The 14,107-nt window shown below is 38.5% G+C and overlaps 1 protein-coding gene across 1 annotated transcript in view; it reads right to left on the bottom strand.

The window, feature by feature from the left end:
- The window catches only part of LOC111567735 (mannosyl-oligosaccharide 1,2-alpha-mannosidase IA), a 195,497-nt gene that overhangs the window by 80,006 nt on the left and 101,384 nt on the right, over positions 1-14,107 (bottom strand). Inside the window, exon 3 of the mRNA XM_055013597.1 lies at positions 7,520-7,635. Within this exon, the coding sequence (XP_054869572.1) occupies positions 7,520-7,635 (116 nt within the window). The remainder of the gene's footprint in view (positions 1-7,519; positions 7,636-14,107) is intronic.

Genomic DNA, 14,107 nt, shown 5'->3' with positions numbered 1-14,107 from the left:
CTGAAACTATTCATCTACTAAAGGGTTCAATGTTTGTATTTCGTAATCAGTACGAAGTCTTTTAATTGAGTGGTACATCTTTACTGCAGCCTGCAGGGTAAAGCATTCCGCAATCAATCTTCTTTACGAAGAATTGTGTTTCAAATGTCCATCCATCCATAAAAACCAGCACAGGCTGCCAATCCAAATTAATTTCAATAACAATTACTCTGCTTGATCTGCCTTCGATTGATCAGTTAAAAATAACCAAATAAATAGTAAAATTAGTAAAATCTGTCCATCACCATTTATAAAAGTCCAAACTGACACATTAAAATATCTGTTTGTCCAACAGCTCCAAAACACAGAGATATGTAGGTTAATATCAGACAAGATATTCAGATAGAAAAGCTGCATTTTTTGGTAAAAGGACAAACAGTTTAGCAATGAAAACGGCTGCAACACTTTTTGGCTCATCTCTTTCAGAACATCTTGTACCAATTGATGCAACAAAATCAGATGCCATTCTGTGGTCTCAGTTCTTCCAAAAATATTACCAAAAAAAAAATAAAATATATATATATATATATATATATATATATATATATATATATATATATATATATATATATATATATATATATATATATATATATATATATATATAAATTGCTCTTCTGTGTATTCTACACAGTGAAACAGTGAAATAAACAATATGCCTGGAAGGGACTCTTAGGGTAGCTAATAAATTACAGTTGCATAGGAATAAGTGACAAAAGGCTTGAAAGTGATGCAGAAGAGGTAAAAAAAAATGGTCTGAATGAAAACATCTGAACTTCTCTGTTGTTATTTTTCTCCTTTCTTTTCTCCTCTTACATACAGCATGTGGCTGGATCAACTCCTAAGAATGAGTCATCTCAGAGGTTCATGACCTGTAACAATGAGGGTAATGTGTGTTTTGTGCCACCCTCAGTGGATGTTTTCCATTGTCTATTATTACTTTGAACTATTTCCCCCCCTTGATCACCAATAAAACCTCCATAAACCCTGACATCACACAATATGAAGACCGGAGGGGCTGCTGTTGTAAAACCTTTGATCCTTGGTTAGCTCCACACTGCATCCCATGCAGTTTGTCTGTCAGCTCCTATGCTGGTGCCAATGATGCTTTCATCTACATTCTGCAGAAGGCTTACTCACACTTGGACAAAGCAAGCACCACTGTGAGAAAATGTAAGAAATGTTCCTTGATTCCTCCATCGCCTTTAATACGGGCTGGTGGAAAAAGATGGGGAGATGCAGGTGGGCTTCAATATGACAACACGAAAGCCATACTATCTGAAAAAAAAAAAAGACCAGAGTTTGTGATCCTTCAGGACTGTGTGCCAGGGACAACTGTGAGCTGGCTCCCTTCAGCTTTACATTGTAAAGCTCCGATTTCAGAGTCAAGTCCAACCATCTGCAGACGTTTTTCTGCTATTCTGAGATGTATGACTGAGGGAGCGGAGTCTGAATACCAGGAGGTGGTAAGCCATTTTGTGAAGTGGTGTGGGAGAAATGAGCTGGTGTAAAATGTAGCCAAGACCAAGGAGATGGTTGTGGGATTTGATAGGAAGACTGCACATTAAACATCCAGGGGTCTGAGGTTGAGAAGGTGGCAACACTAAAAGTACCTGGGAACACATCTGGACTAGGGATGTTAATGATTAATTGATAATCACTTAAAATGCCATTAATAATTTAACTAATTAAAAATATTTTAACTGATAAGACAGAAGATATGAGACATGCATGTCAAAAAATATATGTACATTAGTTGTAGTAACTGGTTGTGACACTAGGTGGAGTCTTTCACTGCTTAATGAGATGGAAAACTGCAGCTTGTATTCTAGCTTGGTTAATGTTCATATCCAAATTGTTAAATGAGTAGTTTTGTATTTTTACTTAAGTGTTATTGTGTTTTATTTTGATTATTGTGGATTGGAACGGTAGGTTTCAGTGTTTGTGTGGCCGAGAGTGTTGGGGATTTTTGCTAGCAACAGGGCACCATGACAGAGACCTCTGTTGTGGTTAATGGCTTCTAGACAATGTTGTTGAGTAGAAAACAAGTTCAAGTCTACTAGGACAACACTCCTGTAGCTGCAAAGCTAATGTAATTAAAGCAAGTTAACAGCAAACTTGAGTGTGCGTGGTTAAAAGTCAATGAATCAACACATGAAAATGTGTCCACTGTACTTAATTTGTTTCACTTATTAATAGGTCATTGGTTGATAATGCTACAGACTACTGGTTATGAGAATTGTTTAAAATTTGCATCCCTAATGTGGATGATCATATCTAGTGGGCAACTAACACTGAGACTGTCTACAGCAAGGGTCACATTCTAAGGAGCCTGATTTCCTTTAACATCTGCAGTAGTATCCTTGAGGTGTTCTATCGATCTGCAGTAGCAAGTGCAGTATGTTATGGTATGCTGTGTTGGGGATTAAGGCGAGGGATGCCCGGATTCTCAACAAGCTCTTTGGGGTGGACAGCTTGTTGAGTATCGGCTCTCATGTGAACACTTTGGATATCATGGTAGTGAGAATTCAGTCCAAACTCAGAACTATTATGGACCACCACTCTCACCCCTCCACAAAATGCTGCTCAGCATGACGACTGTGTTCGTCAGGCTGCAGCTCCAGCTGAAATGCAAAACAAAGCACTGCAGGAAGTCATTCCCACTTGCTGTTATTGTGCTCTATAATGCTTCCAATACTTGGAACTGACAGTGGGATTGTAAATGGGAAGGTTGTAGCTGCTATCTATATGCATGTATATATATAATTTTTTTTTTACTGATAGAAGATATGGCCCTGCAAATGTGTGTGTTTTTAAATGGTGAGAATAAAACTAAGAAGATAAAAGGGTTAGAGTTAAATGATCAGAGTGATCTGCTCCCATTGTGTGTTTTATCACACCCGGATCTAGTAAAATTCCTAATACTAAGTGAGAGGAGCTGAGCCAGACATTAACTGGAATGGAGAGATTAGAAATAATAGTGAGGGAAAGAGTAGAATTAGAGGAGGGGGGGCTCGGTAAGAGTAATAAAATTTGGAAGGCCACATGAGGGAATACAATCCAATCTTAAAGTCTTCATTAATCACTCTTCATTACTCTCTCTTAAGTGAAAATAGGCCCGACGAAATGCCAGAGGGCAACTACTGTACTTGACCAAAACTCTGAAATCACACTGACCAAACTGTTGATAGAAGATCCTTATAACAAGGTAATATATAACACATTATGCATAAAACCCGAATATTCAAGTCTTCTTCAGACTTTCTGATCTGTGCTGATGTTGCCAAATGCTTATTCAGTCGTTATGCAGCAACAGCTTGTACAGAAATATGGCCAAAGCTAACACTAGTAGAAACATTCTGGAGCTTCTTTTCTCTTGATAATTGGCTCAGCCACCAGAATGGGCCAGTCTGTCTGCTGAGCTGCTCATCCGGATCTGCATCCGGAGCTTGTTGTTTGTTTCAAAGTCATATGGTCAAGATCCATTTCAAAGAACTGAATTTGTTCAATTGGCAAAGAGTCTTATAATCTGCTGTTTCTGCCTTACTAACCCAGTTTGTTAAAAACATAAGTAAAAGTGCAGAATTCAGCAATTATGTTTGGCTTCATTCCCCCCAGAAGATGAAATCCTGTTAAAACTGTTTCTAACGAGCAGTGGCAATGTCAGAGCCTCCTGGTGGGAAGAGTCAGGCTGAAACATCTACAAATACGGTCAAATCTACTGTAACTTTGCCCTTGTCTGTCTGTCCTTGTTTGACTGCTAACAAGTTATAGACCGACTGTCACAACATGTCGAGTTCTGGATGACAGACAGGCCTGAACAGATGAATTTAACAAAGTGCTCTGCAGTGAGGCTGACATTGTAATGTAATTAAGAACAATTTGTGCATGAAAATCCCTGAGTGTGCACGTGTCGCTCCTTTTTTTACGTGCACCTGAATGCAATAGATACACTGTACACTGATCAGCCACAACATTAAAACCACTGAAAGAGGAGGTAAATGGAATTGAATATCTCATTGCAACACTATGTTTGCTGGGAAACCTGTGGTCATGTAGGTGTTACTTTGGCATGTACCACCAACCTAAATATTGTTGCAGACCGACACCGCCCAAACATTTGAGGGACACAACGAAGAGCCCATGGTGTTGACCCAGCCACCAAATTCCCCAAATCCTAATTCGATTAAGCATCTGTAGGATGCACAAGAGTGAGGGCAATTCAGGGAGGCCTGATCCCAAAATCCACGGGACTAGAAGAATCCACTGCCAGTGTCTTGGTGCTAGACACCATGGTCCACCACCAGAGGTCCCAGGGGGCTCAGAACCACTTTAGCGGCACAAGGGATAACACAAAATTAAACAGGTGGTTATAATGTGGCTGATCAGTGCATGTAAAAATACATCATTCTGGGAAAAACGTTTCTTCATGGGTCAAAACCTGCTACACAAACACAACACTAGAATAATGACAAATTAACTATGAAATATACTCAAGCATAGTTCCGAGCTTCTTAAGACAATAAGAAAAGTTCCCTAATCATTATTTTTCTCATTTGTAAAGTCATATTTTTGTCTTATTGTGATTATTTTGAATATACTACTTAGGGCAGAAACAACTCAAATGACAAAAGTGACAATCATGACATGAACTGACAAGTTAAAAAACAATCAGTACTTGTGCTTGAGGTTGACCCGTGCTGGTTATATCCCCAAAGTGTATTCAAGTTATAAAAAACGGTTTGAAAATAACAACTCTTTTGTTGTTTGACCTGATGCCATTTCTGCTTAGAACATAATACACCAAAATCCCCATAATAATAATAATAAAGCTACATTACGATGAGTATGCTATATTTGACAATAATGAACTGCCACGGATGGGATTTGTTGTGCACAAATAAGCACTGACCCAAAGATAAAATAAATTAAACTCCCACCTAAAGACATTAAGGAGGCAGAATGAATGAACTGTGTCATATGAATACATTTACTTTTATGCAAAAGAAATAAATGATCCATAATTAATTGAAAATGAACCTTGGCTGGCTGGCGGAATAGTTCTGGCAAACCACACTAAGCACATACACATTTTAATCATCCAATTATAATGCAAACTTACAACGCTAAGGCAAAATTAGCAATTAAAATACATAACTGATGCCTTGTGTTGGAAAAGAGAAGCATCTTTTTTCATTAAAAACATGCAAAATGGTTCTTCTGTGGATATAAATGATGAGAAAACTACTGACTTGAAGTGATACATTTCTCCAGCAATTTCTTTCACACAGAATTCATTTCTACAAGTGGTATTTTGACAAAATGAGGACATCAGAAAATTTCCTGAGGCTTTTGGCGAGCTTGGTGACCCATCCCCGAGTGCATCTGACAATCTGTATATTGAGCCAGTGGGTTATTTCTTCTGCACCGGGTGTGTAGATGTGTAAACTGCACAAGGTAGATCAGTATCAAAAATGATGATACCCTATGACACATAAATGTTTGTCAAGTGGACAGTGTATTCTCAGAGGTGTTGACGCTATTTAATATCTAGTACACTACATCTCAGTGTACAGCAGATGTGTAAATGACTGTTTGTGTGTATCAGCTTGTGCGTCAGTGTGTGTCCGTGTTACCTAAGCCTCACATAAAAATAGCCGCATTATATTCATAAACGTGCATACATTAATAATTAATCATGTACTTGAAGCACTGTAAAAATGATTCATTTTCAGAGAAGATCACAAAGACTCACACTCAGCCACTGCCCGCAGATGTCGTGATGAGATTGTAAAACAACCTGACGTGTAATTGCATCTTTCAAGACAGAAAGCAGCCCCTTCACTAGAAAATGTTAATTATTTGCCTTTAAAATATATAAAAGACTTGGAGAATAAATCTAAATTGTCATTAAGAAGTCATATCTCTCTGTCTCAGAGGAGATAAAGTGGAGTCGCCTCTTAGGTGACCACCAATGAAGGCATAAGGGGGTGAGGAGGATGGATTGTGGCAGATGACATCCGTGACAAAGTACACTGTGAAGTGTAAATCTGCGTTTGTTGTCTTTATGATTGGTGACACTGTGGCTGTTTGTCAGCGGCTGCCATTACTGGCTGTCTCTACTCAGTGTTGTGCTGTGAGGCCGCTGCCACAGCCAGCAGCTACAGCTTCACTCAAAGCTAATAGTAATCTGCACTCACTGGGACAAACCACACAAACTGTGTGTGTATGTCATGCCTCTCTGTCTGCCTTTCATTATGTATATGTATCTGTGGAAGCGTGCCATGAGTGAGAAAAACAGCAGCTGAAAAACTGGAAGTTTCCTTTGATGTATGTGTGAAATTAACACTCACAGCGCATTTATTTATGGCCTCAAAACTGGCAGTGATCAAGATTGCGCTGAGCTCTACGGGATAAAAGCACATCATAAACACACTGTGTGTGTTTTAGCCCTGATTATAAAGTAGGGCTGCTTCCCAGTGGAATAAATATGTGTGCACAACGGTTGGCTTGATAATATTCCTGCACAATTCAGTGCTAAGGGCATCATGTACACAATGCCACATGTGTCAGATATAGCCAGGATTTGTTTTCTTAACAAGATACTTGAAATAAACAAGTGTTTTTTAATGCAAACTGAGGAATGTTTTGTCAGCATACAAAACAGCCCAAAGTTGAGATGTCTGACACACTGTCATAACAGGCAGTAAATTGGTGTAATTATTGCCTAGCATCTACAGTACCACAATGACAGTCATAATGACATGGTTGTGTTTGCACGCTTTGTGTAATTGCACACCATTACGTAAACCACATTTTATTACAGTTTGTTGGCGAACGTGACTGAGAGGTGGCCCAGAAATGACCTCTTTCATTTGCAAAAATTACAAAACCAATGACAAACTGGCTCACACACTTGACTGTTACGAGCACGCAAAACCCTGTCCTGGCTGGCACTTTAACTGGCCTCCACTCAATCTAACATGATATCACAACTGGAAACCCCAAGCTGATCCCAACCCAGTCATTACAGACTTGCTCAATGAAAGTGCCGTGGCCTCTTTTTCCCTCCTCTCTTCCACAATTTTTCTATCTAAGACATCCTTCCGACCCCTCCTCGCTCCTCTCTTTTATTTATCACATTTTCTGCCACACAAAGACCTTTCAGAAAAGCAGAGAATCCCATCAGTCCGTAACACAGCGCGGCTGGTGGCCACACAGGAAGCTTTTGATTCCTGCTGGAATGTCCTGAGCTTTGGAAAACTGTCAAACTCAGTGGACACAATGTTGCTGTTAAAGCACAAAAGCTCAGCTTAAAATCAATCCAGCACATAAGGCCACTGCTGAAAACTTCATTATGTTTATGTAGCGTGAATGTGGTTGAGACTGATGGTGGGTCAGTGATTGAGCCTGAGTTTAAAGTCAGTTACAGCTTATAAAGTAAACTGCAAGAGTGAAAATTGATGAAAAATTTGCTTACTGAGTTTAGATCCAGGTTGGTTTGCACCCACTCCTTGGCATCATTATATTCTTCCATCAACCCCATAATATACAGCGTGTCCAGTGAGTCAATGATGGAGGCTCCTCTCAGGCCACCTGCAAAATACATTGAGACAGAGACATGTCAGTTACGACAACCATTTCAAACAGTTTGCTGTTTTTTAAAATTATTATTATTATTATTATTATTATTATTATTATTATTATTATTATTATTAATAATAATAATAATATAATAATAATAATAATAATAATAATAATAATAATAATAATAATAATAATAATAATAATAATAATAATAATAATAACAATGGATTAAATTTATATAGCACTTTTCTATTAAGGCATACTCAAAACGCGTACAATGAATCCATTATTCATTCACTCACACATTCTCACTCTGGTGGTGGTAAACTACCTCTGTAGCCACAGCTGCCCTGGGGCAGACTGACGGAAGCGTGACTGACAATCCGTGCCTCCGACCACCACCAACATTCATACTCCAGTGTGAGTAGCAGCACTGGAGGCAAAGTGGGTAAAGTTTCTTGCCCAAGGACACAACAGCACATGACTAGGACAGAGAGGGAATCGAACCGCCAACCCTTCGAGCATTGGACGACCTGCTCTACCACCTGAGCCACAGCCGTTTTTTTTTTTTCGTTGTTGGTGGTGAATTTTTTATTTATTTATTTTTTTAAGAATGTGTGATGAAACATAAGATTACAATATAACTAAACTGCAATCTCAGTTACATTTTTAGGGAAATTGATTTGTTTCTAATAAACATATCATTGTAATTTGCTTTTAAACTGTTGCACTTTTTGAGCTAACCAACCATATATTACATGGGGCCGGACTTGTCACCAAAGTAACCCAGAAACTTTGGTGGGTTCCAATGGGAAAATGGAAAAGCTTCAAGCTTGAATAGATGCATTTTAATTTAATTCATGATTTTTCATCATGAAGCAGTGTTGGTTCCAAAACTAAGCACTGGGCAACCACCACCCCTCCTTAAATGACCAATGCTGACTTTGAAGCTATTTCAAAGTGTGAAATTGTATTATTTGTCATACTGTTAGAGGAAGAAAATATTTTTCTTTCAAAAAAATAAAAAATATATAAATTGTGTGTTGCACAAGAATTAATCAATCACTGATATCACTCCATAATGATGAGAGGAAATGTCTTTCTTGTTGCAGCTTTGACCCTTGACCTGGAAAACAAAACAAAATTTTGCAATAGAAAGACTGTAACTTTGCAATCTCTGCAGTACAAATCGAAGGACAGATTTAAGTCACTTTTATAATATGCTATACATGTAAACATGAATATTCTAACAGCATGATATTGATGCAAAACAATTTCAATCAGTAATCCCTGAGGTAGTGAGTGAATCCACTTAGATGATGTTTCCTTTGTATTTTTTAAGGAGTTTTATCAGGATTTATAAAAGACAAGAAAATAATAAGTAAAGTGAATAATAGACAAATTACTTCCTTCTTGGCTGTTACATAAGTTGCCGTCTTAAAAGTTAGAAAAGTACAGAGATTTAACCCCAAAAACCTTTAATGTTGTGATTAGCAACCATAACTTGACAACGTGTGTGATAAAAAGTAAAACATTAAAGTCCCTCACATGCTGAGCTTCTGTAATTACTGCAGTGATGTTGAATGATAATACAAAAACTGCTTTGTGTGGCCCACATGAAAAGCATCTTCTCACTGAGATTAAAAGCGTCCGCGAAAAAGCATCAGTCACTGTAACATGAAAGTCAAGTCATTTAGCCACCAGAGGGGGAAAAAAAGAACTGATGCACTGATTATTGCAAACATTTAGCAGCTGCTCCTGGATTACACTGAGTCGATGAGTTCCCTCCGTTAAATCTCTGTGTAACTGTCACAAAGTGTAAAATCTGTCTTGTATGTCTCTGCAGTTATTGTATACATTTGAGTGCCTGTCTTTATGGATCTCATTAAAAGCCATTCATTTCTTTTCACAAACTAAATGAAAATTGCTGAAGGGTGTTTATTTCATCCTGGTGGCCTTTTGAAAGATTGCATGGTCTATTTTCATTCTCATATGGCGAAATATTATGCAAATACAGCTGAACCTCTCGGAGACAGCTCGGCACAAAGGAAAAATAAACATTATCCTTAATGAATTACTGTAAAACAGTTCAAGGGCAAATTATGGTGTGGAAGTTTAATAACAAGAAACTGTGACTAAATAGACTGTGAATCAGGGCGCTGGAGGGCTCACATTGTAGATTACTGGAAAAAATGCAATAGTGTGGAAGCTGTCCTGGTTAAATGTGAGAGGTGATGAAAAACCTTTATGTTCACCCCTGAGAACAACTTAGCCTACAGTAGATGGTTGGATTGATCTGATGCAACCATTCAGCAACCTGGCACATGAAAGGCTTCGATTTTTGTCAAGAATTATTTTAAAAGCTCACTGAATATGCAAATCATAACCGTACCTTTAGGCGACAAAAAACACAAATCTGGAAAAATTAATGAGTCTCATGCAACTTTTTCAGGATCCCGCTCTCTGCTGTCGTCATGATTTAAATATTATTTTGTTTGAAGCTGTGATACTGTATCATCAGTGTTGTATTTACTATGGATTGAATGACGATGTGTACGTGTGAGTGGTCATTCTCAGTGATAATCAAAAAATGGTCACGTATTCTGTAATTTTCCTCCTCTCTATTGAGCATTTCAGCAATAATAAACTTACTATTATAGCTTGATCACTTCATTGTGTGCTTCAGCCTCACTGCTGTTAGAGGCAGTTCGGTTTTTTGGGGAAAAAACTAAACTCTGAAATCTCATTGTCCACTGTATAACCAGCAGACAGATGAGTTTACACTTCTGCACCCAGAGTCTTTCCCTCAGGACAAAAGACTCCAAATAAACGGAAATATTGTTGCTCTATGTCAGCTAGATATGTAAATAGACAACTACTAGCTGACAATGTCATACAATATTAGCTTATTTTAGCTTCTGTGAGTTATTTTAGAAGCCCAGGTGGCAGTCAGAAGTCGATTAATACAGACTTTTTAAAAAATTGCTAGCGACAAGTTCCCAGAGCTCAGGCTGGCTTCTTCAAACAGCTTATTTTTTTCAACTGACAGTCCAATTCCAAGATGTGTTCATTTTGAAATGAAATATAATTTGAAAGGCAGCAAAAGCTCATTTTTGAGAGTCTGGAAACAGCAAGTGTTTGACATTTTTAACATCACAATAACTAATAAGTAATCAGTCATTATGTGAATCTTTGTGCTGTCTTCGTGCCTTAAAACCAACAAATATAGTAGAAAATACTGAACTAGCAGTGAGTAGCTTTCTGTCTTTCAACTAATCAGTTCATTTTAGTACTAAAATGTCACTTTTATAATCAGACTCTACACGGTGATGGACAGATGAAGGGCATCTTGTCTAATGTGATCTAAATACCTTAGAACAGACATCATACTCTGCTACTGTCAACAGGGGTTTTTGTAGGCCAGTTTCAATCAACAACTCTTTTCATCCTCTTAAGGTTTTTCATTCCTGTCAGTGTTCACCCTGTGAGTCATGTTGTATTTGTAGCTGCACTTAACATTATTACCATGAGAGCAAAACGCTTCACTTCACCAGTGACCTTTCACCTCGTCTCCGTAGCTGTATGGATTAGTCGAAGAGGTCAGCTGAGACGCCAACGGGCATGAGGGGCAGGGATCAATGACTTGGCTTGACTGAATGATGGGTGTCACACACTTTGGTCCAGAATCCAGAAATATATCTGGTAAAGACGGCCGACAGATGTGACGTGAAGCTCTTTGTGTATTAAAAAGTTACACTGCACTCCTACTGCTTTTGTTAAAGTACTCCATACCAAGCATGTTGCCCTCACAAGGTAGCTGTGCCATGGCTGTGGCTATGATATACCACACATTCCCAGTGTTTGAACACTTATCTGTTCATGTTGTTGGGGCAGTGCTAGCCTCAGGCAAGACTCATGAGTCTACATAACTGTAGAGGACCATCTGTCGAGGTTGTTAACCATGACCCTGTACGTATGTAGTGTCAGATGTTAGTGGGCCATATTAGAAATACTTCCATCTTCTACTAATGTTACAGAAGCAGGAAATCAAGTGGATTTAGTTTGCTTATTTGAGCAGCCGTATCTGCATTCAAGGGCAAATAGCGATGGTGACAATCGAGTGGACGGGTGTAATCAGATATCTAATGCCCTCTGGTTATCCAAAACCCAGACCAAGCTCTCTGTGGCTGCAGGCAAAACAGCAGTGTGTGGAAAATTCCTATTGAAAACAGCACCAAAGCTGAGATGATTGATTGACTCTGACGATAGATGGAGCAGATCAATCCATCATGGTGTACTCCTTCAGCTTCCATGGTCTAAGACCCTATTTATTTCTGTAGCCCTTTGCCAGAAATGGAAGGAGCCCTGAGGGCCTGGGGCAAAAGGTGTGCTCTATTGCTTATTTATAAAGATTGATAAACATGCACACGCTGACATTCATGACTACAGGGTCTCAATTTGCATTCTCATGCATGCTAATGTCTCCTACAATGCAGTCAGCATCATATTTAATGCCTAGTAAAGCCCAAAATGAAGCAATGAAGACAATTTGTATTTACAGACTGTGGCTATATCAGATATGCCAATTATTCAATAAAAATTATTGAATACAAACAGAAAGACCCATGCTTTGAAGCAACAGCTTCAAATGCTGTTTACTGGGCATCAGCTCATAAATAATGGCAAACCATCCCCTCAGTAATGCTGGATAACTAACTGGCAAAGCTGGCAACAGCCCCAAACTCAGAGGGAGCCCATTAATTCCATGTCAGTTTGTTTAGGAAACATCTTTAATTGCAAATTTGTTGGACATTTCCACCACTAAAGCAATATGTCAGCTAAGGTAGGCTGTGAATAATTAGCTAATATTACGGGCATGTTTTAAAGAGATCTTATATTAAAAATCTTATTTAAGAGTAAAGTCGTATTTAATTACAGTACCATAAAAAAAGTTTCAGTGTTTGACTAGTCTTTGCTTTGAACTTTTTGGTGATCAGAGTGCACACACATTGTACTGAGGATGGTACCCCTCTACAGTTTACTACAACTATCCATGGACATTAAGTCTGTTGTACAGAACAGAAAACATGAAATTCGACAATATTATGCAGTAATACATTTTCTCCTAAATAATTAACCATTGAATCTATAAAATATCAGACCAAAGCAGTGAAAAATGCCAATCGCAAGTGCCCAGAATCTGATGTAATGCCTTTACATTACTAGTAGGAAATAGGTAATATTTCTTTGCATCACTAAAATCTTTAGCTAACTAATTTAATTAAAGATAAGCCAACTGACCAATCATTGCAGCACTAAATGCATGTAAATTGTAAGATATGTGAACACAGATTATACCCCTTTAAAACTTGTATTTAATTATTCAAATGGTGCATGGATATGCCAACGTACTAGTGCCCTTTGAACATCATTATTAGACACTAGAAATTAAATGTACACGCATACAAGTGAAAAATGTGTGTGAGAGTGTGTAGGCATGCAGAGTACAGGGAAAGCCATTAGTAAGACATTGGCCGTGGACGTTCATTCATCATGGCTGTGACAGGCCAGTCAGTGTCGGTCAGTGGGGTTACATTAGAAGGCCCGAGTCCACATGATCAATCACTCACTGCAGAGTGTTTGTGTCGTGATATTACTGACTTCACTCTCGCTGTCTCTCTTTTTCTAAACGTGCACACACTACTGATGTATCAGGATAACCACTGCTTTATTTAATCCCTTAGAGGATAGTTCAGAGGCAACATTTCTGCTTTAATTTCATTTAACCAGCACATACTGTACAATATGCATGTGAAATACCTGCTGGTATTCACAGTACATTCAAAGTGCATTTATGCAAGCCAGATAAGAATGATCCGATTTCAAAAACAGTGTTTGAATAGACCCTTAGGAAAGCAGAAGTCAGATCAGAGTTACACGTCTCTCATTTAGGCTGGAAACTCATATCACAAATCTGCAGAAATAAAATATTTACGATGTGGTCAGTACTGTAAGCCATCTCACTAACACCATCAAAGTGAATATAATTGATGCAGATGCTGTGATTCACACTAATTACACCATCCTGTTACCAGTGGTTCCCAGTATCCAATTATCAATCGCAAGGCCAATGAGCATCTTGTTAGCACTAATGCTACCTGACACCAGAGAGACAGGGTTAGCGAGCCGGTGTGTCTGTGTGATGTTAACGATATCTAGCTGTTTGTTATTCGAGGCACACGGTCAGCACCGCAGATAAAGTGCACTAAGGAGATGATTCTGTAGGTGAGCAGACTTTTGATGGAGAGCACCAATAGAGCAACAGTTGGTGGGGAGAGGTTAGAGGGATCTGGATTAAGTAGGTTTACTGAGCAGAACATGAAAAAGGTAGGGAGACACGGAGTGAGAAATGTCATGTCCATCAATCAAGATGGACTTTTCTGGAGGGCTGGAATAGTAGTGCTTTAGTCTCCTTGAGGAG

The sequence above is a fragment of the Amphiprion ocellaris genome, chromosome 9 (assembly GCF_022539595.1).
Source record: "Amphiprion ocellaris isolate individual 3 ecotype Okinawa chromosome 9, ASM2253959v1, whole genome shotgun sequence".
Lineage (NCBI taxonomy): Eukaryota > Metazoa > Chordata > Actinopteri > Pomacentridae > Amphiprion > Amphiprion ocellaris.
This window is presented reverse-complemented; position numbering and strand designations above follow the sequence as displayed.